Raw genomic sequence first — 27,048 nt, forward strand, 5'->3', positions numbered from 1 at the left:
TACAAAGGAAAATAACAAGTTAGCCTTTACGCAAACCATAAACTGATAGGTGTGGGCTGCACCTGGGAACACACTGATTGGTGTTTCTATGCATGCGGGTGTGTGTGTGTGTGTGTCTATGAGGCTGCAGTGCGTTAATAAATGTCCCCACACGATGTACATTTGACAGTGATTCATAGCAGGGAAGCTAACATCAGCCTACGGTGACAGCCAAAATATCTACTAACGTTATTACTACGATGTGCTTCCTCAAATTTGACGTTGAGGTCATGTAAGCTTAAGTTTGTTGTTGTTTGCCGCTGAAACTTTATGTGCAGTTGATCATGTGACCGCCTGGCTCTGTTTGATTGGTGAAACGGAGTCAAACGTCACCAGTGACTGCATTCGATTGGTGAAACGGAGTCAAACGTCACCAGTGACTGCATTCGATTGGTGAAACGCAGTCAAACGTCACCAGTGACTGCATTCGATTGGTGAAACGGAGTCAAACGTCACCAGTGACTGCATTCGATTGGTGAAACGGAGTCAAACGTCACCAGTGACTGCATTCGATTGGTGAAACGGAGTCAAACGTCACCAGTGACTGCATTCGATTGGTGAAACGGAGTCAAACGTCACCAGTGACTGCATTTGATTGGTGAAACAGAGTCAAACGTCACCAGTGACTGCATTCGATTGGTGAAACGGAGTCAAACGTCACCAGTGACTGCATTCGATTGGTGAAACGGAGTCAAACGTCACCAGTGACTGCATGTAATTGGTGAAACGGAGTCAAACGTCACCAGTGACTGCATGTAATTGGTGAAACGGAGTCAAACGTCACCAGTGACTGCATTTGATTGGTGAAACGGAGTCAAACGTCACCAGTGACTGCATTTGATTGGTGAAACGGAGTCAAACGTCACCAGTGACTGCATGTGATTGGTGAAACGGAGTCAAACGTCACCAGTGACTGCATTTGATTGGTGAAACGGAGTCAATCGTCACCAGTGACTGCATTCGATTGGTGAAATGGAGTCAAACGTCACCAGTGACTGCATTCGATTGGTGAAACGGAGTCAAACGTCACCAGTGACTGCATTCGATTGGTGAAACGGAGTCAAACGTCACCAGTGACTGCATCTGATTGGTGAAACGGAGTCAAACGTCACCAGTGACTGCATCTGATTGGTGAAACGGAGTCAAACGTCACCAGTGACTGCATCTGATTGGTGAAACGGAGTCAAACGTCACCAGTGACTGCATCTGATTGGTGAAACGGAGTCAAACGTCACCAGTGACTGCATTCGATTGGTGAAACGGAGTCAAACGTCACCAGTGACTGCATTCGATTGGTGAAACGGAGTCAAACGTCACCAGTGACTGCATTCGATTGGTGAAACGGAGTCAAACGTCACCAGTGACTGCATTCGATTGGTGAAACGGAGTCAAACGTCACCAGTGACTGCATCCGATTGGTGAAACGGAGTCAAACGTCACCAGTGACTGCATCTGATTGGTGAAACGGAGTCAAACGTCACCAGTGACTGCATCTGATTGGTGAAACGGAGTCAAACGTCACCAGTGACTGCATCTGATTGGTGAAACGGAGTCAAACGTCACCAGTGACTGCATTCGATTGGTGAAACGGAGTCAAACGTCACCAGTGACTGCATTCGATTGGTGAAACGGAGTCCAACGTCACCAGTGACTGCATTCGATTGGTGAAACGGAGTCAAACGTCACCAGTGACTGCATTCGATTGGTGAAACGGAGTCAAACGTCACCAGTGACTGCATTCGATTGGTGAAACGGAGTCAAACGTCACCAGTGACTGCATTCGATTGGTGAAACGGAGTCAAACGTCACCAGTGACTGCATTCGATTGGTGAAACGGAGTCAAACGTCACCAGTGACTGCATTCGATTGGTGAAACGGAGTCAAACGTCACCAGTGACTGCATCTGATTGGTGAAACGGAGTCAAACGTCACCAGTGACTGCATCTGATTGGTGAAACGGAGTCAAACGTCACCAGTGACTGCATCTGATTGGTGAAACGGAGTCAAACGTCACCAGTGACTGCATCTGATTGGTGAAACGGAGTCAAACGTCACCAGTGACTGCATCTGATTGGTGAAACGGAGTCAAACGTCACCAGTGACTGCATTCGATTGGTGAAACGGAGTCAAACGTCACCAGTGACTGCATTCGATTGGTGAAACGGAGTCAAACGTCACCAGTGACTGCATTCGATTGGTGAAACGGAGTCAAACGTCACCAGTGACTGCATTCGATTGGTGAAACGGAGTCAAACGTCACCAGTGACTGCATCTGATTGGTGAAACGGAGTCAAACGTCACCAGTGACTGCATCTGATTGGTGAAACGGAGTCAAACGTCACCAGTGACTGCATCTGATTGGTGAAACGGAGTCAAACGTCACCAGTGACTGCATCTGATTGGTGAAACGGAGTCAAACGTCACCAGTGACTGCATTCGATTGGTGAAACGGAGTCAAACGTCACCAGTGACTGCATTCGATTGGTGAAACGGAGTCAAACGTCACCAGTGACGGCATTCGATTGGTGAAACGGAGTCAAACGTCACCAGTGACTGCATTCGATTGGTGAAACGGAGTCAAACGTCACCAGTGACTGCATTTGATTGGTGAAACGGAGTCAAACGTCACCAGTGACTGCTTGTGATTGGTGAAACGGAGTCAAACGTCACCAGTGACTGCATTTGATTGGTGAAACGGCGTCAAACGTCACCAGTGACTGCATTCGATTGGTGAAACGGAGTCAAACGTCACCAGTGACTGGATTCGATTGGTGAAACAGAGTCAAACGTCACCAGTGACTGCATTCGATTGGTGAAACGGAGTCAAACGTCACCAGTGACTGCGTGTAATTGGTGAAACGGAGTCAAACGTCACCAGTGACTGTATTCGATTGGTGAAACAGAGTCAAACGTCACCAGTGACTGCATTCGATTGGTGAAACGGAGTCAAACGTCACCAGTGACTGCATTTGATTGGTGAAACGCAGGCATGCGCTAGATCCTACTTTGAAGGTCTGTCTGACAAACCAAAACAAACAAAGCGTGCATTAACAGATCGATAAAAATCAGTAGCGAGTAGCGAGCTGAATGTAGATAAATGGAGCGGAGTAAAAGTAGCGTTTCTTCTCTATAAATATACTCAAGTAAAAGTAAAAGTATGTTGCATTAAAACTACTCTTAGAAGTACAATTTGTCCCAAAAGTTACTCAAGTAGATTTAACGGTGTAAATGTAGCGCGTTACTACCCACCTCTGATTGTTGTAGCAAACAAAGTGTGTAGTGATGGCCTAACATGTTGTAGCAAACAAAGTGTGTAGCGATGGTCTACTGCAGGGGTCACCAACCTTTTTGAAACCAAGAGCTACTTCTTGGGTAGTGATTAATGCGAAGGGCTACCAGTTTGATACACACTTAAATAAATTGCCAGAAATAGCCAATTTGCTCAATTTACCTTTAACTCTGTTATTATTAATAATTAATGGTATTTACACTTAATTGAACGGTTTAAAAGAGGAGAAAACACGAAAAAAATGACAATTAAATTTTGAAACATAGTTTATCTTCAATTTCGACTCTTTAAAATTCAAAATTCAACCGAAAAAAAGAAGAGAAAAACTAGCTAATTCGAATCTTTTTGAAAATTTTTTTTTTTTAAATTATGGAACATCATTAGTCATTTTTCCTGATTAAGATTAATTTTAGAATTTTGATGACATGTTTTAAATAGGTTAAAATCCAATCTGCACTTTGTTATAATATATAACAAATTGGACCAAGCTATATTTCTAACAAAGACAAATCATTATTTCTTCTAGATTTTCCAGAACAAAAATTTTAAAAGAAATTCAAAAGACTTTAAAATAAGATTAAAATTTGATTCTACAGATTTTCTAGATTTGCCAGAATAATTGTTTTGAATTTTAATCATAATAAGTTTGAAGAAATATTTCACAAATATTCTTCGTCGAAAAAACAGAAGCTAAAATGAAGAATTAAATTAAAATTTATTTATTATTCTTTACAATAAAAAAATTAATTTACTTGAACATTGATTTAAATTGTCAGGAAAAAAGAGGAAGGAATTTAAAAGGTAAAAAGGTATATGTGTTTAAAAATCCAAAGGTTGTATTTTGTCTCTAAAATTGTCTTTCTGAAAGTTATAAGAAGCAAAGTAAAACAATTAATGAATTTATTTATTTAAACAAGTGAAGACCAAGTCTTTAAAATATTTTCTTGGATTTTCAAATTCTATTTGAGTTTTGTCTCTCTTAGAATTAAAAATGTCGGGCAAAGTGAGACCAGCTTGCTAGTAAATAAATAACATTTAAAAAATAGAGGCAGCTCACTGGTAAGTGCTGCTATTTGAGCTATTTTTAGAACAGGCCAGCGGGCTACTCATCTGGTCCTTACGGGCTACCTGGTGCCCGCGGGCACCGCGTTGGTGACCCCTGGTCTACTGTTAGCATGTTGTAGCTAACAGGGTGAGAAAGTTACTAGGTGAACTCGCGGATGGCGTCGATCCAATCCATCTTGTCTTGATGACTGGGAGCTTGCATGAAATAATGTTTGTCCGACTGTGTGATGATCTTGAACAAGTTGCCTTCCACCTTGCCTTTCACCCCTGAAAGAGCACACACACACACACACACACATACTGGTTATCATTTGGAATGGGGGCCAAGTTTTTGATCAGAACTTGTGGGGACCACCCTTTCTACAGGTGGTGGAGGCATAAAAACAATGAGGTAAAATGGCCACCGCCCAGTTAGCTCATACACGTCTTTAAATCTCTGGATTGATGAAGTAATGTGCTGATCATTCTTACTGGGGACCCTGGGGGAAAAAGAGTTAATATGGTTCATGGGGACCAAATTTAAATCATTTTCCATAATTCACACAAATTTGTTCGTGACTACTGAGGACCATTTAAAAAAAAAAAGAAAGAAAGTTCAATTTAAATATGACATGATCCTCAGAATACAGCACTACAGCTGTCCTCTTATAGGAAGTTTCACCACTTAAATGTACCAGCTACAGCCCGATGAGGGGGCTGCTGTGCAAATGTCTCACACTCAAACTAACCAGTAAACATGTTTTATGGGTCAAAGCTTAAAAATCACTTAGGCATCTTCAGAATGGATCTGACTATCATTTAAAAAGGTTTCCCTTCAGGCGACCTGTTTTTTTGTCCCCATACCGTCAGAGGACCCCTAAAGGTGACTGTGTAAACCAGGCCTGGGCAATTATTTTGACTCGGGGGGCCACATTTAGAGAAAAAAATGTATCTGGGGGTCGGTATATCTATTTTTTAGGAACACTAATACAAAACCTCACAATAATGTCTGTTTGAATGCTAGAAACATTATGACAGACCGCCTTAAAAAACGTAATGGAATTTTACAATTTTCTATGAACGATAAAACACTGAATATTGACAAAATATTTCGACATATTTTACAATCAAGTGAAACGCAACAAAAATGCAACAGACAGTGAAATATGAACGTGAAGGGTACAAAATAAACCCACCCACAATCTGATACATCTGATATTTGCTGAATTCCCCCGAGGAATCAATAAAGTACTTTCTATTCTATTCTATTCTATTTTGCATAATTCACACAAATTTGTTCGTGACGACTGAGGACCATTAAAAAAAAAAAAGAAAGTTCTAATTAAATATGACATGATCCTCAGAATCATTTAAAAAGGTTTCCCTCTAGGGCAGTGGTCCCCAACCACCGGGCCGCGGCCCGGTACCGGTCCGTGGATCGATTGGTACGGGGCCGCCCAAGAAATAATTATTTTTAAAAAAAATAAAATAAAATTTAAAAAAACAAATTTTAATGAAAAATTTTAAAAAAAAATTTAAAATTAAAAAAAAAAAATTAAAAAAAATTTAAAAAAAATTTAAAAAATTTAAAAATAATTTTTTTTTTTTTAAATTACAATTTTTTTTAAAAAAAATTACAAAAATTTTAAATGAAAAATAATAATAAAAGAAAATAAACAAATTTAAAAAATTTAAAAAAATAAATACAATTTTTTTATTAAATCAACATAAAAAACACAAGATAAACTTACAATTAGGGCACCAACCCAAAAAAACACTCTCCCTCATTTACACTCATTTACACTCATTCGCACAAAAGGGTTGTTTCTTTCTGTTATTAATATTTCTGGTTCCTATATTATATATCAATATATATCAATACAGTCTGCAGGGATACAATCCGTAAGCACATATGATTGTATTTTTTTATGACAAAAAAAAATAAATAATAATAATATCGCCCCCCTCCCCCGGTCCGTGGGACAAATTACGCAGTTACAAAAAGGTTGGACACCACTGCTCTAGGGGACCTGTTTTTTTGTCCCCATACCGTCAGAGGTCCCATAAAGGTGACTGTGTAAACAGAGGGAAGTCCCCATTAAGTAAGCACTGCCAGAACACACACACACACACACACACACAAGTGATACACACACGTAAAAAAGGCGTCATATTTATTCGGGAAAAAAAAAAGAAAGTCTGAGTCACATTGTATTTGTATTTCTTGTAATATTCGGAGGAAATAGTTTTCATAGTCGTCATCATGTCTTCATGTGAAAACGCTGATTTTGCAATATTTGATTCTCACCTGAGGGAACGCCGTTATCATCCAGCGAGGACACCAGTGAGCCTCGGAGGGCGAATCCTCCCACGGGGCTGATGTCACCCTGGAAGCAGACAGGAAGGGTGTGTGTGTGAGTGTGCGGGTGTGTGGGTGTGTGTTCTTGTATTTCTACCCTTCTTGAGACATCAACAAGGAAAAGTACCTTCCATATGAGGTATGGTGAACAAGTTAGGACCGAAATCATGGTCCCAATATGGACTCTATTATTTAATAGAGAATGTCTCATTTGCACCCCCTGGTGGTGAAATCTATCAAAATTAGGGCGGTCCCAAAAAGGAGGGATTTTTCAAATTGACTGTGTGGCGTTTTTTAAAAGTGCTCCCACTCTGGTCAACATATGAAATAACAAGTGCGTGTAAAAATTAGAAGTGCCCCCCCCCTGGTCAACATATGAAATAACAAGTGTGTGTAAAAATTAGAAGTGCTCCCCCTCTGGCCAACATATGTAATAAGTGTGTGTAAGAAATTGTAATGTGCCCCCTTTGGAGCATTCAGACAATTACAATCAACATATTAAAAATTTTAAAAAAGTACTAAAAGCTTACCTTTTTTATATTTGCAAAGTATGTAAATAATATTAATGTTGTAAATACAAATCCTTATATATCTAGAATGGGTGGTCCTAAAGAGGCAGGCATTTTTCAGAGGTCTCAAGAAGGTAATAAATACAAGAATGTGTGTGTGTGTGTGTGTGTGTGTGTTCTTGTATTTCTACCCTTCTTGAGACATCAACAAGGAAAAGTACCTTCCATACGAGGACTGGTGAACAAGTTAGGGCCGAAATCATGGTCCCAACACGGACTCTATTATTTACTAGAGAATGTTTCATTTGCACCCCCTTGTGGTGAAATCTATCAAAATTAGGGCGGTCCCAAAAAGGAGGGGTTTTTCAAATTGACTCTGTGGCGGTTTTAAAAGTGCTCCCACTCTGGTCAACATATTAAATAACAAGTGTGTGTAAAAATTAGAAGTGCTCCCCCTCTGGCCAACATATGTAATAACAAGTGTATGTAAGAATTTTTCAGAGGTCTCATGAAAGTCGTAAATACATTTTCCATTGTCCGTTCTTGTATTTCTACCCTTCTTGAGACATCAACAAGGAAAAGTACCTTCCATACGAGGACCGGTGAACAAGTAAGGGTCGAAATCATGGTCCAAATTTAAAAGAGAATGTCTAATTTGCACCCCCTGGTGGTGAAATCCATCAAAATTAGGGCGGTGCCAAAAAGGAGGGAGTTTTCAAATTGAAAAAATTAGAAGTGCTCCCCCTCTGGTCAACATATGTAATAAGTGTGTGTAAGAAACTGTAATGCGCCCCCTTTGGAGCATTCACACAATTACAAACAACACATTAAAAATTTAATTTTTTTACTAAAAGCTTACCTTTTTTATATTTGCATAGTATGTATATATTATTAATGTTGTAAATACAAATCTTTATATATGTAGAAAGGGTGGTCCTAAAGAGGTCGGCATTTTTCTGAGGTCTCAAGAAGGTATTAAATACACGAATGTGTGTGTGTGTGTGTGTGTGTGTGTGTGTGTGTGTGTTCTTGTATTTCTACCCTTCTTGAGACATCAACAGGGAAAACTACCTTCCATACGAGGACCGGTGAACTAGTTAGGGCCGAAATCATGGTCCCAACACGGACTCTATTATTTACTAGAGAATGTTTCATTTGCACCCCCTGGTGGTGAAATCTATCAAAATCAGGGTGGTCCCAAAAAGGAGGGATTTTTCAAATTGACTCTGTGGCGGTTTTTAAAAGTGCTCCCACTCTGGTCAACATATTAAATAACAAGTGTGTGTAAAAATTAGAAGTGCTCCCCCTCTGGCCAACATATGTAATAACACGTGTATGTAAGAATTTTTCAGAGGTCTCATGAAAGTCCTAAATACAAGAATGTGTGTGTGTGTGTGTGTGTGTGTGTGTGTGTGTGTGTGTGTTCTTGTATTTCTACCCTTCTTGAGACATCAACAAGGAAAAGTACCTTCCATACGAGGACCGGTGAACAAGTTAGGGCCGAAATCATGGTCCAAATTTAAAAGAGAATGTCTAATTTGCACCCCCTGGTGGTGAAATCCATCAAAATTAGGGCGGTGCCAAAAAGGAGGGAGTTTTCAAATTGAAAAAATTAGAAGTGCTCCCCCTCTGGCCAACATATGTAATAAGTGTGTGTAAGAAACTGTAATGCGCCCCCTTTGTAGCATTCACACAATTACAAACAACACATTGAAAATTAAATTTTTTTACTAAAAGCTTACCTTTTTTATATTTGCATAGTATGTATATATTATTAATGTTGTAAATACAAATCTTTATATATGTAGAAAGGGTGGTCCTAAAGAGGTAGGCATTTTTCAGAGGTCTCAAGAAGGTATTAAATACACGAATGTGTGTGTGTGTGTGTGTGTGTTCTTGTATTTCTACCCTTCTTGAGACATCAACAAGGAAAAGTACCTTCCATACGAGGACCGGTGAACAAGTAAGGGTCGAAATCATGGTCCAAATTTAAAAGAGAATGTCTAATTTGCACCCCCTGGTGGTGAAATCCATCAAAATTAGGGCGGTCCCAAAAAGGACGGAGTTTTCAAATTGAAAAAATTAGAAGTGCTCCCCCTCTGGCCAACATATGTAATAAGTGTGTGTAAGAAATTGTAATGCGCCCCCTTTGGAGCATTCACACAATTACAAACAACACATTAAAAATTTAATTTTTTTACTAAAAGCTTACCTTTTTTATATTTGCATAGTATGTATATATTATTAATGTTGTAAATACAAATCTTTATATATGTAGAAAGGGTGGTCCTAAAGAGGGAGGCATTTTTCGGAGGTCTCAAGAAGGTATTAAATACACGAATGTGTGTGTGTGTGTGTGCATGCGTGTGTGTGTGTGTGTGTGCATGCGTGTGTGTGTTCTTGTATTTCTACCCTTCTTGAGACATCAACAGGGAAAACTACCTTCCATACGAGGACTGGTGAACAAGTTAGGGCCGAAATCATGGTCCCAATACGGACTCTATTATTTACTAGAGAATGTTTCATTTGCACCCCCTGGTGGTGAAATCTATCAAAATTAGGGCTTTTAGCTTTTAGTAATATTATTTTTTTACTAAAAGCTTACCTTTTTTATATTTGCATAGTATGTATATATTATTAATGTTGTAAATACAAATCTTTATATATGTAGAAAGGGTGGTCCTAAAGAGGTCGGCATTTTTCGGCGGTCTCGAGAAGGTGACAAATACAAGAATGTGTGTGTGTGTGTGTGTGTGTGTGTGTGTGTGTGTGTTCTTGTATTTCTACCCTTCTTGAGACATCAAAATTAGGGAAGTCCCAAAAAGGAGGGATTTTTCAAATTGACTGTGTGGCAGTTTTAAAAGTGCTCCCCCTCTAGTCAACATATGAAATAACAAGTGCGTGTAAAAATTAGAAGTGCTCCCCCTCTGGCCAAAATATGTAATACGTGTGTGTAAGAAATTGTAATGCGCCCCCTTTGGAGCATTCACACAATTACAAACAACATATTAAAAAATATTTTTTTTTACTAAAAGCTTACCTTTTTTATATTTGCATAGTATGTATATATTATTAATGTTGTAAATACAAATCTTTATATATGTAGAAAGGGTGGTCCTAAAGAGGTCGGCATTTTTCGGAGGTCTCAAGAAGGTAACAAATACAAGAATGTGTGTGTGTGCGTGTTACCTTAGTGGGGTCGTAGTAGTGAAGGAAAGACGGTTCTGAGTGCAACACAAACAGTCGGATCTTCCAGTTTTTCCTCCTGTGTCCCTGATGATGATGATGATGATGATGATGATGATGATGATGACACATGCAGGAAAAGGTGAGGTCTCACCTGTTTGAGCAGATAACCTCTCCTGATGACTTCACCGCTCAGCTCCACGGCAGACAGAGACGTCTGTGCCCTCACGCAGCCTTTCTTCTTCAGATTGTCTGACTGGGAACAGAAGAGGAAAAGATGTGTGTGTGATTATATTGCTGCATATGAATATGAAATATGATTATATGACCTGTGATTATATTGCTGCATATGAGTATGAAATATGATTATATGACATGTGATTATATTGCTGCATGGCGTCAAACACTCACAAAGCTGTAGAGCGCCGTGGAGTCGTCCATGAACTGCTCGCTGAGGCCGGCGGTGCGTAGGGCCTCCACGCTCCTCATGCCGATGGTCCTCAGGAAGCCTTCCTCCATCAGGGCGGAGGCCAAGGTCACCCCTTCAGTGCGGGTCACCACCTTCTGCATGAACACCAACCAGTCCACCACCGCGGAACCTGGTGGTCGGCAATCACACTGTACCTAATCTTGTGGCCTCTCATGTAGTCATATGCATGACTGACAGCGACAGGTGTTACTACTCGTTTTGCAAGATTTTACAAGATGGCAATAAAATCATTGAGTTATTATAACTCATTCTGTCTGCAAAAGACACACCATTGTGTCATTTGAGACAAAAATGTGCTGTGCCAGCTGTAGCACGGACTCGTTATTAACCGTTAAAATTAATTATGGGGTAAATGTATCGCCATGACTTAATTCATGAAGATATCAGAAAATTTTAATTAAATGTTTGAATTAAAATCAAAATACTAAAACTAAAATTAAACTAAATGACAACTTAAAGTAAAATAAAAACAAAATCACATTTAAAATCCAAACCAAAATCAAAATTATAACACAAAATTAAAATCAAAATTAAAATCAAGCTTTTTATTAAAATTAAAACTAAATTTGAAATTGCAATTGAAGTTGAAATTGAAATGAAAATTAAAGCCAAATTAAATTAAATTGAAGTTAAAAAAAATTTTTAAATACTAAAACTAAATTAAAATGACAACTTAAACTAAAATAAAAAGATAACATATAAAATCAAAACAAAAATTATAGCACAAAAATAAGACTAAAAAATTGACATTAAAATAAAGATCAACATTTAAATCAAAATTGTATTTTAATTTAAATTCAACATTTGCATTTAAAATGAAATTTAAAATCAAGATTAGAATATTAAAATTCAAACTAAATTAAAATGAAAACAAAATCAAATATAACATCAAAACCAAAATTAAAACCAACATTTAAAAAATTAAAACCAAAATTAAAATTTATACCCATTATACTAAAATAAATAACATTTAAAATCCAAATTAGAATGCTAAAATTTAAACTAAAATAAAATAAAAACAAAATCAAATATAACATCAAAACCAAAATTAAAACCAACATTTAAAAAATTAAACATTAAAATTAAAACCAAAATTAAAATTTATACCCATTATACTAAAATAAATACAATTTAAAATCCAAATTAGAACGCTAAAATTTAAACTAAAATAAAATAAAAACAAAATCAAATATAACATCAAAACCAAAATTAAAACCAACATTTAAAAAAATGAAACATTAAAATTAAAAACAATAAATAATGAATACATAATTTGGCATCCTACCAATATAAATAGATAATACTGCATCATACTTTACTAAAATATAAATAATTACATAAATTAAGTATAAATAAATAATTATTCATGTTGCCGTTATAAATAATTAAATGATTAAAATAAAATTGCATCATATAATAAATAATGAATAAATAAGGCTTCTTTGTACTATAGTAAATAAATAAAGAACGAATAATGCCGCATTATACTAATATAAATAATTAATACTGCATCATACTATAATAAATAAATAATTATTTAGCATGCCATTAGAAATAAATAATAAAAATAATATTGCATTATACTATACAATAAATAATAAACACATAATTATTCATTATACTATAATAAGAAAATAATGAATCAATAAGGCTTCCTTATAGTATAATAAATCAATAAAGAATGAATAATGCCGCTTCATACCATAATAAATGATACTGCATCATACTATAATAAATAAGTATTTATCATGCTTCAGTAAAGAATGAATAACTAAAATAATATTGCATCATACAATTGATAATTACAGTTATCATATAACATAGAATGATTAATAAATAATTCATGAATAATATTGCATACTATTATGATAATTAGATAATGAATGACTGAATAATAGTGTATCATACTATAATAAATAAATAACGATTCAACATGCCTTAATAAATAAATAATACAAATAATACTGCATCATACAATTAATAATTACAATCATTATATAATATAGAATGATTACTAAATAAATAATGAATAATATTGCATCCTATTATGATAATTAGATAATGAATGACTGAATATTATTGTATCATACTATAATAAATAAATATTGATTCATCATGCCTAAATAAATAAATGATACAAATACAACTTTATCATACAATTAATAATTACAATCATCCTATAATATAGAATGATTAATAAATAATGAATGAATAATATTGCATCCTATTATGATAATTAGATAATGAATGACTGAATAATATTGTATCATACTTCAATAAATAAATAACGATTCATCATGCCTTAATAAATAAATAATAAAAATAATACTGCATCATACTATACATAATGAATAAATATTGATTCATTTTACTATAATAAATAAATAATGAATTAATAATATGCCATCATATTATAATAAATAAATACTGAATGAATATTACAGCATCATACAATAATAAATATATAATACTGCATTATATAGTGATAATGAAATAATAAATAAATTATACAGCATAATATATATTAATACAACTGTATTATACCATAATTGATGAATACATGAAGCAGTATGTGGTGTGTACCTGAGAAACAGTTGGTGTAGGTGCATCCCTGCTCCACGTGGTTGCTCATGTTGATCCCGTGGTGAAGGTCGTACATGGCGTCCAACACTTTGCTAGCAGACCCACAAGAAGCAACAATGAGAGAAACGTCCACACGCCAGGTGTGTCCACGCACGCTGTCGTGCACCTCAGGTTGATGTCGTGCAGCTCGGACACTTCGGGCGTCCATTGTCCGCTCGGCGAGCCTCCGTCTTCTTCCACGGCCAGTTTGTCCACGGCCGCCGCGACGTCCGCCGCCCACTCGTCACGCTCCTCCCGCGAACAAGCCTCCAGGAAGTGGTCCACGCCGTTCCTGCTCTGCAGCTTGAACACCAACTAGGAAGAGGACAGTCATCGTGTGGTTTATCACCTTGGTACTGCCATCCCTTACATACTGTGTTGAAGTATGGGGGAATACTTACCACAACACAATTCATCCTCTGATCATATCACAACGTTGGTTATTTAGAACATACTCATAATCTGTTTATGCAATCAAAGTTGCTCAAATTTGATGACCTTGTTAAAAATAATACATTAATAATCTTATATAAAGCATTTAACAAATTATTGCCGCCTAATCTACAACCTTTCTTTATAAGATGAGTGCAGGCTCATAACTTGAGAGGCTTTGGATATTTCTCATTGCCGAGAGCTCAAACCACTCGTAAACGTTTTTGTGTGTCTGTATGCGGAGTAAAACTATGGAACAAACTGGACTTACAACACAAGCAATGCCAAACTATTAATCCATTTAAACTATTATACAAACATCGGGTCTGGTTCAAATATAGAGATGAGGGTCTTCAATTTATTTGTGCTCAATGTTTCCTTACCATTATTGCTATGTTGTCTATTACCATTATTGCTATGTTGTCTATTATCATTATTGCTATGTTGTCTATTACCATTATTGCTATGTTGTCTATTACCATTATTGCTATGTTGTCTATTATCATTATTGCTATGTTGTCTATTATCATTATTTCTATGTTGTCTATTATCATTATTGCTATGTTGTCTATTATCATTATTGCTATGTTGTCTATTACCATTATTGCTATGTTGTCTATTACCATTATTGCTATGTTGTCAATTACCATTATTGCTATGTTGTCTATTATCATTATTGCTATGTTGTCTATTACCATTATTGCTATGTTGTCTATTATCATTATTGCTATGTTGTCTATTACCATTATTGCTATGTTGTCTATTACCATTATTGCTATGTTGTCTATTACCATTATTGCTATGTTGTCTATTATCATTATTGCTATGTTGTCTATTACCATTATTGCTATGTTGTCTATTACCATTATTGCTATGTTGTCTATTACCATTATTGCTATGTTGTCTATTACCATTATTGCTATGTTGTCTATTACCTGTATTGCTATGTTGTCTATTACCATTATTGCTATGTTGTCTATTATCATTATTGCTATGTTGTCTATTACCATTATTGCTATGTTGTCTATTACCATTATTGCTATGTTGTCTATTATCATTATTGCTATGTTGTCTATTACCATTATTGCTATGTTGTCTATTACCATTATTGCTATGTTGTCTATTACCATTATTGCTATGTTGTCTATTACCATTATTGCTATGTTGTCTATTACCATTATTGCTATGTTGTCTATTACCATTATTGCTATGTTGTCTATTACCATTATTGCTATGTTGTCTATTATCATTATTGCTATGTTGTCTATTACCATTATTGCTATGTTGTCTATTACCATTATTGCTATGTTGTCTATTACCATTATTGCTATGTTGTCTATTATCATTATTGCTATGTTGTCTATTACCATTATTGCTATGTTGTCTATTATCATTATTAATATGTTGTCTATTACCATTATTGCTATGTTGTCTATTACCATTATTGCTATGTTGTCTATTATCATTATTGCTATGTTGTCTATTACCATTATTGCTATGTTGTCTATTACCATTGTTGCTATGTTGTCTATTACCATTATTGCTATGTTGTCTATTACCATTATTGCTATGTTGTCTATTACCATTATTGCTATGTTGTCTATTATCATTATTGCTATGTTGTCTATTACCATTGTTGGTATTTTGTCTATTACCATTGTTGGTATATTCATTATTCCTACATTGTTGATACAAATGATTGTTAGAGTGTAATAATTATTGTTACCTGTGGTAATGCCACTATGATACGACATTTGTATTATAATCCTTGAACAAAGTAACTGAATGGAGAACTGGGTGTGGGATTAAATAAATGATCTTCTTCCCACTCCCTTTCAGGCAAAACTGGACAATTATGCATTACATACTATGCATTACCTTTTGCACTATAGTAATTGATATTATTATGTGTTGTCAACTTTGTACTTTTTTTTTTGTAATTATTTTTTTATGTCATTGGCTGAAATAAATAAATAAATGAAATGAAAAATGAATGAAAAAAATCACGCCTGTACCTAATGTTCTGACTCATTCAAACACACCTTTTTTGGGGGGGTTTCCAAATGGTGTCGAAATATTGGACCTTCACCTGAGGTCAACGGTGACATCATCAACATGAAGGGCAGTGACTCGGCAATGATGACTCAGCCTCGAGTCATTGATGCCAGCGTCATGCTGTGATTTTACAATAGAGACAAGGGGTGTCCCAATCCAATATTGATATCACATATCGGTCCGATATCAGCAAAAAAACAACAACTAGCAAGTTTACAGCTACACAACAGCTAAGCACACAATAGCACACAAGCTAGACACATGTAATGCTCATTGAACAGCGTGTTTACTTGTGCAAAGCTGGACCGCTTGTTAGTTTACAAAAGGTAAATATGGTGGACTATAGGCTACTAGGAGCTTGCAGCTACACAACAGCTAAGCACACAATAGCACACAAGCTAGACACATGTAATGCTCATTGAACAGCGTGTTTACTTGTGCAAAGCTGGACCGCTTGTTAGTTTACAAAAGGTAAACATGGTGGACTATAGGCTACTAGGAGCTTGCAGCTACACAACAGCTAAGCACACAATAGCACACAAGCTAGACACATGTAATGCTCATTGAACAGCGTGTTTACTTGTGCAAAGCTGGACCGCTTGTTAGTTTACAAAAGGTAAACATGGTGGACTATAGGCTACTAGGAGCTTGCAGCTACACAACAGCTAAGCACACAATAGCACACAAGCTAGACACATGTAATGCTCATTGAACAGCGTGTTTACTTGTGCAAAGCTGGACCGCTTGTTAGTTTACAAAAGGTAAACATGGTGGACTATAGGCTACTAGGAGCTTGCAGCTACACAACAGCTAAGCACACAATAGCACACAAGCTAGACACATGTAATGCTCATTGAACAGCATGTTTACTTGTGCAAAGCTGGACCGCTTGTTAGTTTACAAAAGGTAAACATGGTGGACTATAGGCTACTAGGGGCTTGCAGCTACACAACAGCTAAGCACACAATAGCACACAAGCTAGACACGCGTGATGCTCATTGAGCAATATTGCAGTCTAAAGCATGAAATTGTCAATAAACTAGTACCAAAGGATTATAGTGGCATGTTACTTACACATGCAAAACCTCCAAGGCAGAAGCATATTACAAAGTATCCAATATAAGACGTGTCCGCATCTTACCACTGTGTTACATGGCCTTTCCTTTAAACAACACTCAGTAAACGCTTGGGAACTGAGGTGACACATTTTTGAAGCTTTTCAGGTGGAATTCTTTCCCATTCTTGCTTGATGTACAGCTCAAGTTGTTCGACAGTTTGAAATGCGGACTTGTCAGACCACAGAACACTTTCCCATCTTGCATCAGTCCATCTCAAATGAGCTCGGGCCCAGCGAAGCCAGCGGCGTTTCTGGGTGTTGTTGATAAATGGCTCTGCATAGTAGAGTTTTAACTTGCACTTACAGATGTAGCGACCAACTGTAGTTACCGACAGTGGTTTTCTGAAGTGTTCCTGAGCCCGTGTGGTGATATCCTTTACACTTTTTTTTTTTTGACAAAGCGGCGTTTCTGGGTGTTGTTGATAAATGGCTTTGCATAGTAGAGTTTTAACTTGCACTTACAGATGTAGCGACCAACTGTAGTTACCGACAGTGGTTTTCTGAAGTGTTCCTGAGCCCGTGTGGTGATATCCTTTACACTTTTTTTTTTTGACAAAGTGGTGACCCTCGCCCCATCCTTGTTTGTGAATGACTGACCACTTCATGGAAGCTGCTTTTATACCCAATCATGGCACCCACCTGTTCCCAATGAGCCTGTTCACCTGTGGGATGTTCCGAATAAGTGTTTGATGAGAATTCCTCAACTTTCATAGTCTTTTTTGCCACCTGTGCCAGCTTTTTTTGAAACATGTTGCAGGCATCAAATTCCAAATGAGCTAATATTTTGCAAAAAATAACAAAGTTAAGTTTCTTGTCTTTGCAGTCTGTTCCAATTGAATATAAGTTGAAAAGGATTTCACCATCTACGGTCCGTAATATCATCAAAAAGTTTAGAGGATCTGGAGAAATCACTGCACGTAACCAGCATGCCCGTGACATTCGATCCCTCAGGCTGTACTGCATCAAAAAGCGACATCAGTGTGTAAAGGATATCACCACATGGGCTCAGGAACACTTCAGAAAGCCACTGTCAGTAACTACAGTCTGTCGCTAAATCTATAAGTGCAAGTTAAAACTCTACTATGCAAAGCGAAAGCCATTTATCAACAACACCCGGAAACGCCGCCGGCTGCGCTGGGCCCGAGCTCATCTAAGATGGACTGATGCAAAGTGGAAAAGTGTTCTGTGGTCTGACGAGTCCACATTTCAAATTGTTTTTGGAAACTGTGGACGTCTTGTCCTCCGGACCAAAGAGGAACAGAACCATCCGGATTGTTCTACGCGCAAAGTTGAACAGCCAGCATGTGTGATGGCATGGGGGTGTATTAGTGCCCAAGACATGGGTAACTTACACATCTGTGAAGGTACCATTAATGCTGAAAGGTACATACAGGTTTTGGAGCAACATATGTTGCCATCTAAGTGTTTTTGTTATGTTCTGTTAGTTTTGGACTCTTTTAGTTCCTGTTTGACACCTGAGTTTGTTTTAGTTACCATGGCTACTTATGATTTTCACCTGCCTCTGGTGTTCGCGACGCGCACCTGCTTCCAATCAGAGGACTATTTAAGCCTGCCTTTGCCAGTCAGTCGTGCTGGCGTCATTATTGGTTTCATGCCACAGTTTCGTGTTTGTTCTATGCCATAGTTAATGCTATTGGTCTCATGCCACAGTTTCGTGTTTGTTTCATGCAATGCCATAGTTTATGCAAAGTGTTTACCTCATGCCTTGCCAAGTAAGTCATGTTTGTTTCATGCCACAGTTTCGTGTTTGTTCCGCGTCATAGTTTATGCTGTTTGTTTCATGCCACAGTTTCGTGTTTGTTCCGCGCCATAGTTTATGCTGTTTGTTTCATGCCACAGTTTCATGTTTGTTCCGCGCCATAGTTTATGCTGTTTGTTTCATGCCACAGTTTCGTGTTTGTTCCGCGCCATAGTTTATGCTGTTTGTTTCATGCCACAGTTTCGTGTTTGTTCCACGCCATAGTTTATGCTGTTTGTTTCATGCCACAGTTTCGTGTTTGTTCCACGCCATAGTTTATGCTGTTTGTTTCATGCCACGGTTTCGTGTTTGTTCCACGCCATAGTTTATGCTGTTTGTTCCACGCCACAGTTTCGTGTTTGTTCCACGCCATAGTTTATGCTGTTTGTTTCACGCCACAGTTTCGTGTTTGTTCCACGCCATAGTTTATGCTGTTTGTTTCATGCCACAGTTTCGTGTTTGTTCTATGCCATAGTTAATGCTATTGGCCTCATGCCACAGTTTCGTGTTTGTTTCATGCAATGCCATAGTTTATGCCAAGTGTTTACCTCATGCCTTGCCAAGTAAGTCGTGTTTGTTTCATGCCACAGTTTCGTGTTTGTTCCACGCCATAGTTTATGCTGTTTGTTTCATGCCACAGTTTCGTGGTTGTTCCACGCCATAGTTTATGCTGTTTGTTTCATGCCACATTTTCGTGTTTGTTCCGCGCCATAGTTTATGCTGTTTGTTTCATGCCACAGTTTTGTGTTTGTTCCACGCCATAGTTTATGCTGTTTGTTTCATGCCACAGTTTCGTGTTTGTTCCACGCCATAGTTTATGCTGTTTGTTTCATGCCACAGTTTTGTGTTTGTTCCGCGCCATAGTTTATGCTGTTTGTTTCATGCCACAGTTTCGTGGTTGTTCCACGCCATAGTTTATGCTGTTTGTTTCATGCCGCAGTTTCGTGTTTGTTTCACGCCATAGTTTATGCTGTTTGTTTCATGCCACAGTTTTGTGTTTGTTCCACGCCATAGTTTATGCTGTTTGTTTCATGCCACAGTTTCGTGTTTGTTCCGCGCCATAGTTTATGCTGTTTGTTTCATGCCACAGTTTTGTGTTTGTTCCACGCCATAGTTTATGCTGTTTGTTTCATGCCACAGTTTCAAGTTTGTTCCGCGCCATAGTTTATGCTGTTTGTTTCATGCCACAGTTTCGTGTTTGTTCCGCGCCATAGTTCATGCTGTTTGTTTCATGCCACAGTTTCGTGTTTGTTCCACGCCATAGTTTATGCTGTTTGTTTCATGCCACAGTTTCGTGTTTGTTCCACGCCATAGTTTATGCTGTTTGTTTCATGCCACAGTTTCGTGTTTGTTCCACGCCATAGTTTATGCTGTTTGTTTCATGCCACAGTTTCGTGTTTGTTCCACGCTGTAGTTTATGCTGTTTGTTTCATGCCACAGTTTCGTGTTTGTTCCACGCCATAGTTTATGCTGTTTGTTTCATGCCACAGTTTCGTCTTTGTTCCACGCCATAGTTTATGCTGTTTGTTTCATGCCACGGTTTCGTGTTTGTTCCACGCCATAGTTTATGCTGTTTGTTCCATGCCATAGCTTATGCTGTTTGTTTCATGCCACAGTTTCGTGTTGGTTTCACGCCATAGTTTATGCTGTTTGTTTCATGCCACAGTTTCGTGTTTGTTCCACGCCATAGCTTATGCTGTTTGTTTCATGCCACAGTTTCGTGTTTGTTCCACGCCATAGTTTATGCTGTTTGTTTCATGCCACAGTTTCGTGTTGGTTTCACGCCATAGTTTATGCTGTTTGTTTCATGCCACAGTTTCGTGTTTGTTCCACGCCATAGCTTATGCTGTTTGTTTCATGCCACAGTTTCGTGTTTGTTCCACGCCATAGTTTATGCTGTTTGTTTCATGCCACAGTTTTGTGTTTGTTCCACGCCATAGTTTATGCTGTTTGTTTCATGCCACAGTTTCGTGTTTGTTCCGCGCCATAGTTTATGCTGTTTGTTTCATGCCACAGTTTCGTGTTTGTTCCACGCCATAGTTTATGCCGTTTGTTTCATGCCACAGTTTCGTGTTTGTTACGCGCCATAGTTTATGCTGTTTGTTTCATGCCACAGTTTTGTGTTTGTTCCACGCCATAGTTTATGCTGTTTGTTTCATGCCACGGTTTCGTGTTTGTTCCACACCATAGTTTATGCTGTTTGTTTCATCCCACAGTTTCGTGTTTGTTCCACGCCATAGTTTATGCTGTTTGTTCCACGCCACGGTTTCGTGTTTGTTCCACGCCATAGTTTGTGCTGTTTGTTTCATGCCACAGTTTCGTGTTTGTTCCACGCCATAGTTTATGCTGTTTGTTTCATGCCACAGTTTCGTGTTTGTTCCACGCCATAGTTTATGCTGTTTGTTTCATGCCACAGTTTCGTGTTTGTTCCGCGCCATAGTTTATGCTGTTTGTTTCATGCCACAGTTTCGTGTTTGTTCCACGCCATAGTTTATGCTGTTTGTTTCATGCCACAGTTTCGTGTTTGTTCCGCGCCATAGTTTATGCTGTTTGTTTCATGCCACAGTTTCGTGTTTGTTCCACGCCATAGTTCATGCTGTTTGTTTCATGCCACAGTTTCATGTTTGTTCCATGCCACAGTTTCGTGTTTGTTCCGCGCCATAGCTTATGCTGTTTGTTTCATGCCACAGTTTCGTGTTTGTTCCACGCCATAGTTTATGCTGTTTGTTTCATGCCACAGTTTCGTGTTTGTTCCCCGCCATAGTTTATGCTGTTTGTTTCATGCCACAGTTTCGTGTATGTTCCGCGCCATAGTTTATGCTGTTTGTTTCATGCCACATTTTCATGTTTGTTCCACGCCATAGTTTATGCTGTTTATTTCATGCCACAGTTTTGTTTTTGTTCCACGCCATAGTTTATGCTGTTTGTTTCATGCCACAGTTTCGTGTTTGTTCCACGCCATAGTTTATGCTGTTTGTTTCATGCCACAGTTTCGTGTATGTTCCGCGCCATAGTTTATGCTGTTTGTTTCATGCCACAGTTTCGTGTTTGTTCCGCGCCATAGTTTATGCTGTTTGTTTCATGCCACAGTTTCGTGTTTGTTCTATGCCATAGTTAATGCTATTGGTCTCATGCCACAGTTTCGTGTTTGTTTCATGCAATGCCATAGTTTATGCTAAGTGTTTACCTCATGCCTTGCCAAGTAAGTCGTGTTTGTTTCATGCCACAGTTTCGTGTATGTTCCACGCCATAGTTTATGCTGTTTGTTTACCTCATACCCTGCCAAGATTTCTTGAGAAGATTAAAATATGTTCCTACCTGCAAGTCCTGTCCGGAGTGATCCATTCGCATCCCGTCGTGACACCAAGCAACGTTATCATGGACGCCCCTGCTTATTTCAGCAAGACAATGCCAAGCCACGTGTTACATCAACGTGGCTTCATAGTAAAAGAGTGCGGGTACTAGACTGGCCTGCCTGTAGTCCAGACCTGTCTCCCATTGAAAATGTGTGGCGCATTATGAAGCCTAAAATAGCACAAGGGAGACCCCCGGACTGTTGAACAACTGAAGCTGTACATCAAGCAAGAATGGGAAAGAATTCCACCAGGTGTTTATCGTTATGATGGTTATTCAATCTGGCACACGGTTGTTTTGAAGTCTGTTTCCCAAAAAGCCCACAGAGTGATACCTCGTCGTAAACGGCCGGGCTTGCACTTTCAAGCTGTGTCGTCATTTGGTCTGAAGATCGTCTCCACAGGGTGGCGCCATCACGAAAAAAAATACCAAATTGTGCATATTCATGATAAAGACTCACGGGTCGAGTGTCGTAGTCCAGGAAGGGACACGTGACGGTACAACCTTTCAAGGCCATCTTCCCTCGCTGACACGAGTCCCTCTTGCCGCCCCGGTATTTGAAGTACGTGAGCTTGTCCGGCGTCAGCACGAACCAGCGGGCCTTCCAGTTGGGCACCACATGACCCTGACCACCAACACCACAGTTCTTGTCATCCTCGTGGAGACGGGCGGGATGGAAAATGTAACAAACTTACCCTTTTTACCAGGAATCCTTCTCGTAGGATCGGTACATTCTGTTGTGTGTTCATCGTGTTGATGAGCAGCTGCTTGTTGCTGCCTGCTTGCTCCTGAATGAACATGTCACACACACACACACACACACACACACACACACACACACACACACACACACACACACACACACACACACACACACACACACACACACGCACACACACACACCCTTACCACTCACTCCATGGTTCACAGTGGGCGTGTCAAGGCGGCATTTTCAGCTAACAGCCACACGGGGGTGCCCTCAAGCTATTAGTAATGTGACTTTTTCAACAATTTCATGTAATTGCAGTATTTTTTTTAACGATAGTAAATACACAATAGTGTATTAAAAGTGTTATTTTTAAAAGTACTTTTATCGTGTGTTAGTAGCTTTCATGCTAATGAGCTCTGATAGTCTCCAATGATTGTTATTGATCCACTTTTGTCCACATAAACATTAAAGAGTGGGACAGGAGGACATAAACATTAGCAACACTAGCGTAGCTATGTGAGCTTCATGCTAACATCAAATTTCAACATCATGCTAGGTTAGCAACGCTGGCATAGCTATGTGAGCTCCATGCTAACATCACATTTTAACATCATGCTAGGTTAGCAACACTAGCATATCTATGTGAGCTTCATGCTAACATCAAATTTTATCATCATGCCAGGTTAGCATCGCTGGCATAGCTATGTGAGCTTCATGCTAACATCATATATCATCATGCTAGGTTAGCAACACTAGCATGGCTATGTGAGCTTCATGCTAACATCAAATTTTAACATCATGCTAGGTTAGCAACACTAGCATAGCTATGTGAGCTTCATGCTAACATCAAATTTGAACATCATGCTAGGTTAGCAACGCTGGCATAGCTATGTGAGCTCCATGCTAACATCACATTTTAACATCATGTTAGGTTAGCAACACTAGCATAGCTATGTGAGCTTCATGCTAACATCAAATTTTATCATCATGCTAGGTTAGCATCGCTGGCATAGCTATGTAAGCTCCATGCTAGCATCACATTTTAACATCATGCTAGGTTAGCAACACTAGCATATCTATGTGAGCTTCATGCTAACATCAAATTTTATCATCATGCTAGGTTAGCATCACTGGCATAGCTATGTGAGCTCCATGCTAACATCACATTTTAACATCATGCTAGGTTAGCAACACTAGCATAGCTATGTGAGCTTCATGCTAACATCAAATTTTATCATCATGCTAGGTTAGCATCACTGGCATAGCTATGTGAGCTCCATGCTAACATCACATTTTAACATCATGCTAGGTTAGCAACACTAGCATATCTATGTGAGCTTCATGCTAACATCAAATTTTATCATCATGCCAGGTTAGCATCGCTGGCATAGCTATGTGAGCTTCATGCTAACATCATATATCATCATGCTAGGTTAGCAACACTAGCATGGCTATGCGAGCTTCATGCTAACATCAAATTTTAACATCATGCTAGGTTAGCATCGCTGGCATAGCTATGTGAGCTTCATGCTAACATCAAATTTTTTCATCATGCTAGGTTAGCATCGCTGGCATAGCTATGTGAGCTCCATGCTAACATCACATTTTAACATCATGCTAGGTTAGCAACACTAGCATATCTATGTGAGCTTCATGCTAACATCAAATTTTATCATCATGCTAGGTTAGCATCACTGGCATAGCTATGTGAGCTCCATGCTAACATCACATTTTAACATCATGCTAGGTTAGCAACACTAGCATAGCTATGTGAGCTTCATGCTAACATCACATTTTAACATCATGCTAGGTTAGCAACACTAGCATAACTATTTGAGCTTTATGCTAACATCACACATCATCATGCTAGGTTAGCATTGCTGGCATAGCTATGTGAACTTCATGCAAACATCAAATTTTAACATCATGCTAGGTTAGCAACACTAGTATATCTATGTGAACTTCATGCTAACATCAAATTTTATCATCGTGCTAGGTTAGCATCGCTGGCATAGCTATGTGAGCTTCATGCTAACATCACATTTTAACATCATGCTAGGTAAGCAACACTAGCATAGCTATGCAAGCTTCATGCCAACATTACACTTTAACACATAGTCGAGCAACACTAGCATAGCTATGTGAGCCACATGCTAACATTACATGTTGACATTATACTACGTTAGCAATCATAGATGCAAGCTAGATGTTAACTTAACAATTTAACACTATTTCTAGGTTAGCAACACTAGCATAGCTATATGAGCTACATGTTAACATTACACTTTAACATAATGCTTGGTTAGTGTGGTAAATTATATTGTGTACCATTTTCTTATATGATGGTGAACTAGCATGAGTTTGCATTTGGTCACAGAATCCTTTAGAGGATTATTCAACTAAGAAAATATGCCCTTAGGTAGCATCAAAAGTGCACATGTCCATCACTAGCCCTCTAGAGAATGGTGGCTCTTGCCCCCATGATATTGGAATCCTAAAAGAATGCAGGTTTGGATTTTAGGAGGAAGTGTAAAGACATTAGCAACATCTGGTAGGAAGCCCTCACAGGTAGGAGTAGATGATAGGGCCCGGCGGTCACCCGACTCAAACTGATCAGAGGAATAATGTCAGGTAAAGATTGACTGGCCAAACAACAAAGGCTCCAAGGCCAGAGTTACGAAGAGTGGGGGTCCTCGTCTAAGGGGTATTTGGGCACAGTGGTCAGTAAAGAGTAATCAGGCCCATACTCTTTATCCTGGAAGCTGCAGTTCCAGTCTGAAGCTCGCTGAAACAAATAAAGCTTTTTGTTCGACGACTCCTGGTTGGCGTCTTCTTGGCTCATCACCCGTCACACGACCAACAAATATACAACGTTAGCAACAGTAGCATAGTTATGCGAGCTACGTGCTAACATTACACTTTAACATCATGCTTGTTTTAGCAACATTAGCATAGTTATGCGAGCTACATGCTAACATTACACTTTAACATCATGCTTCGTTAGCAACATTAGCATAGCTATGCGAGCTACATGCTAACATTACACTTTAACATCATGCTTCGTTAGCAACATTAGCATAGCTATGCGAGCTACATGCTAACATTACACTTTAACATCATGCTTGGTTAGCAACATTAGCATAGTTATGCGAGCTACATGCTAACATTACACTTTAACATCATGCTTCGTTAGCAACATTAGCATAGCTATGCGAGCTACATGCTAACATTACACTATAACATCATGCTTGGTTAGCAACATTAGCATAGTTATGCGAGCTACATGCTAACATTACACTTTAACATCATGCTTCGTTAGCAACATTAGCATAGCTATGCGAGCTACATGCTAACATTACACTTTAACATCATGCTTCGTTAGCAACATTAGCATAGCTATGCGAGCTACATGCTAACATTACACTTTAACATCATGTTAGGATAGCAACACTAGCATAGCTAGGTGAGATACATTTGAACATCATGCCAGGTTAGCATTTTCACTAAAAAAACCTAGATGATCAAACTTGTAACTTCCACGTCTGTAACTGACTGACGGATGTGTAGTGAAGCCTGCTTTTTTTACAAATTGGAAGATGCAAGGTTGGCTCGTCTAGCCGTAGGAGCGTGTGTGCTGAACTGGCATTTCCTGTTTTGTAAAAATCTGATAAGAGGATTCCGACTCAGACATTTTCCATGCAGGAAGTCTTAAAGCTGGACTTTACGATGATGTCTTGTGATAAAATGACGTCACTTTTACTTGAGAAAAACAATCAGGGCTAAGGTGTGTTCGGAAAGCTTTAAAACTTTAAAAACATAAATGGATTCACGTGCCAGCGCGGACGCATTATGTACATAATCACAGCAAAGTGAACTACTTTTTTGTGTTTTAATTTGGCTAGGGGTTCTGTTTGTTTGGTTGTTACTTGATTATGTGCAGGTGTGTAGGCTGTAGCCAGAAAACACTTGTCCCTTCTCTTCGTTATTGGAAACCTTATTGCAGTGGCACTTTGTTTCATGCTACGATTCGGCACACCCTGGCTGGCGTATAACATAATAGGGGGCTTGTCCGGGATTCCAGAGA

General features: G+C 38.5%; 1 protein-coding gene across 2 annotated transcripts; it reads right to left on the reverse strand.

Annotated features, from left to right (window-relative positions):
• Positions 1-3,333: 3,333 nt before the first annotated feature.
• Positions 3,334-23,054, reverse strand: plek2 (pleckstrin 2). 2 transcript variants are annotated; one of them, XM_062040398.1, is made up of 10 exons: positions 22,951-23,054; positions 22,716-22,880; positions 13,666-13,853; positions 13,500-13,591; positions 10,838-11,025; positions 10,581-10,682; positions 10,430-10,513; positions 6,681-6,759; positions 4,489-4,660; positions 3,334-3,359 (listed from the first exon to the last, which is right to left on the reverse strand). In XM_062040398.1, the coding sequence occupies exons 1-9, from the start codon at positions 23,002-23,004 to the stop codon at positions 4,533-4,535; spliced, it is 1,080 nt and encodes a 359-aa protein (XP_061896382.1). In that variant the 5' UTR covers positions 23,005-23,054; the 3' UTR covers positions 3,334-3,359; positions 4,489-4,532. The 2 variants fall into 2 exon arrangements, with proteins under 2 accessions (XP_061896382.1, XP_061896381.1); XM_062040397.1 differs by lacking the exon at positions 3,334-3,359 and having other exon boundaries at positions 4,086-4,660.
• Between the last annotated feature and the right edge of the window lie 3,994 nt (positions 23,055-27,048).

The sequence above is a fragment of the Entelurus aequoreus genome, linkage group LG03 (genome assembly GCF_033978785.1).
Source record: "Entelurus aequoreus isolate RoL-2023_Sb linkage group LG03, RoL_Eaeq_v1.1, whole genome shotgun sequence".
Classification (NCBI taxonomy): domain Eukaryota; kingdom Metazoa; phylum Chordata; class Actinopteri; order Syngnathiformes; family Syngnathidae; genus Entelurus; species Entelurus aequoreus.

Bases quoted from the DNA above. Each gene is read 5' to 3' on its own strand.
- plek2 (XM_062040398.1), bottom strand. From the start codon at position 23,004: ATGAACACACAACAGAATGTACCGATCCTACGAGAAGGATTCCTGGTA. The intron at 10,514-10,580 runs GTGAGACCTCAC...CATCATCATCAG, and splicing joins GAGGTTATCTGCTCAAACAG to GGACACAGGAGGAAAAACTG. The intron at 4,661-6,680 runs GTGAGAATCAAA...GTGCTCTTTCAG, and splicing joins TGATAACGGCGTTCCCTCAG to GGGTGAAAGGCAAGGTGGAA.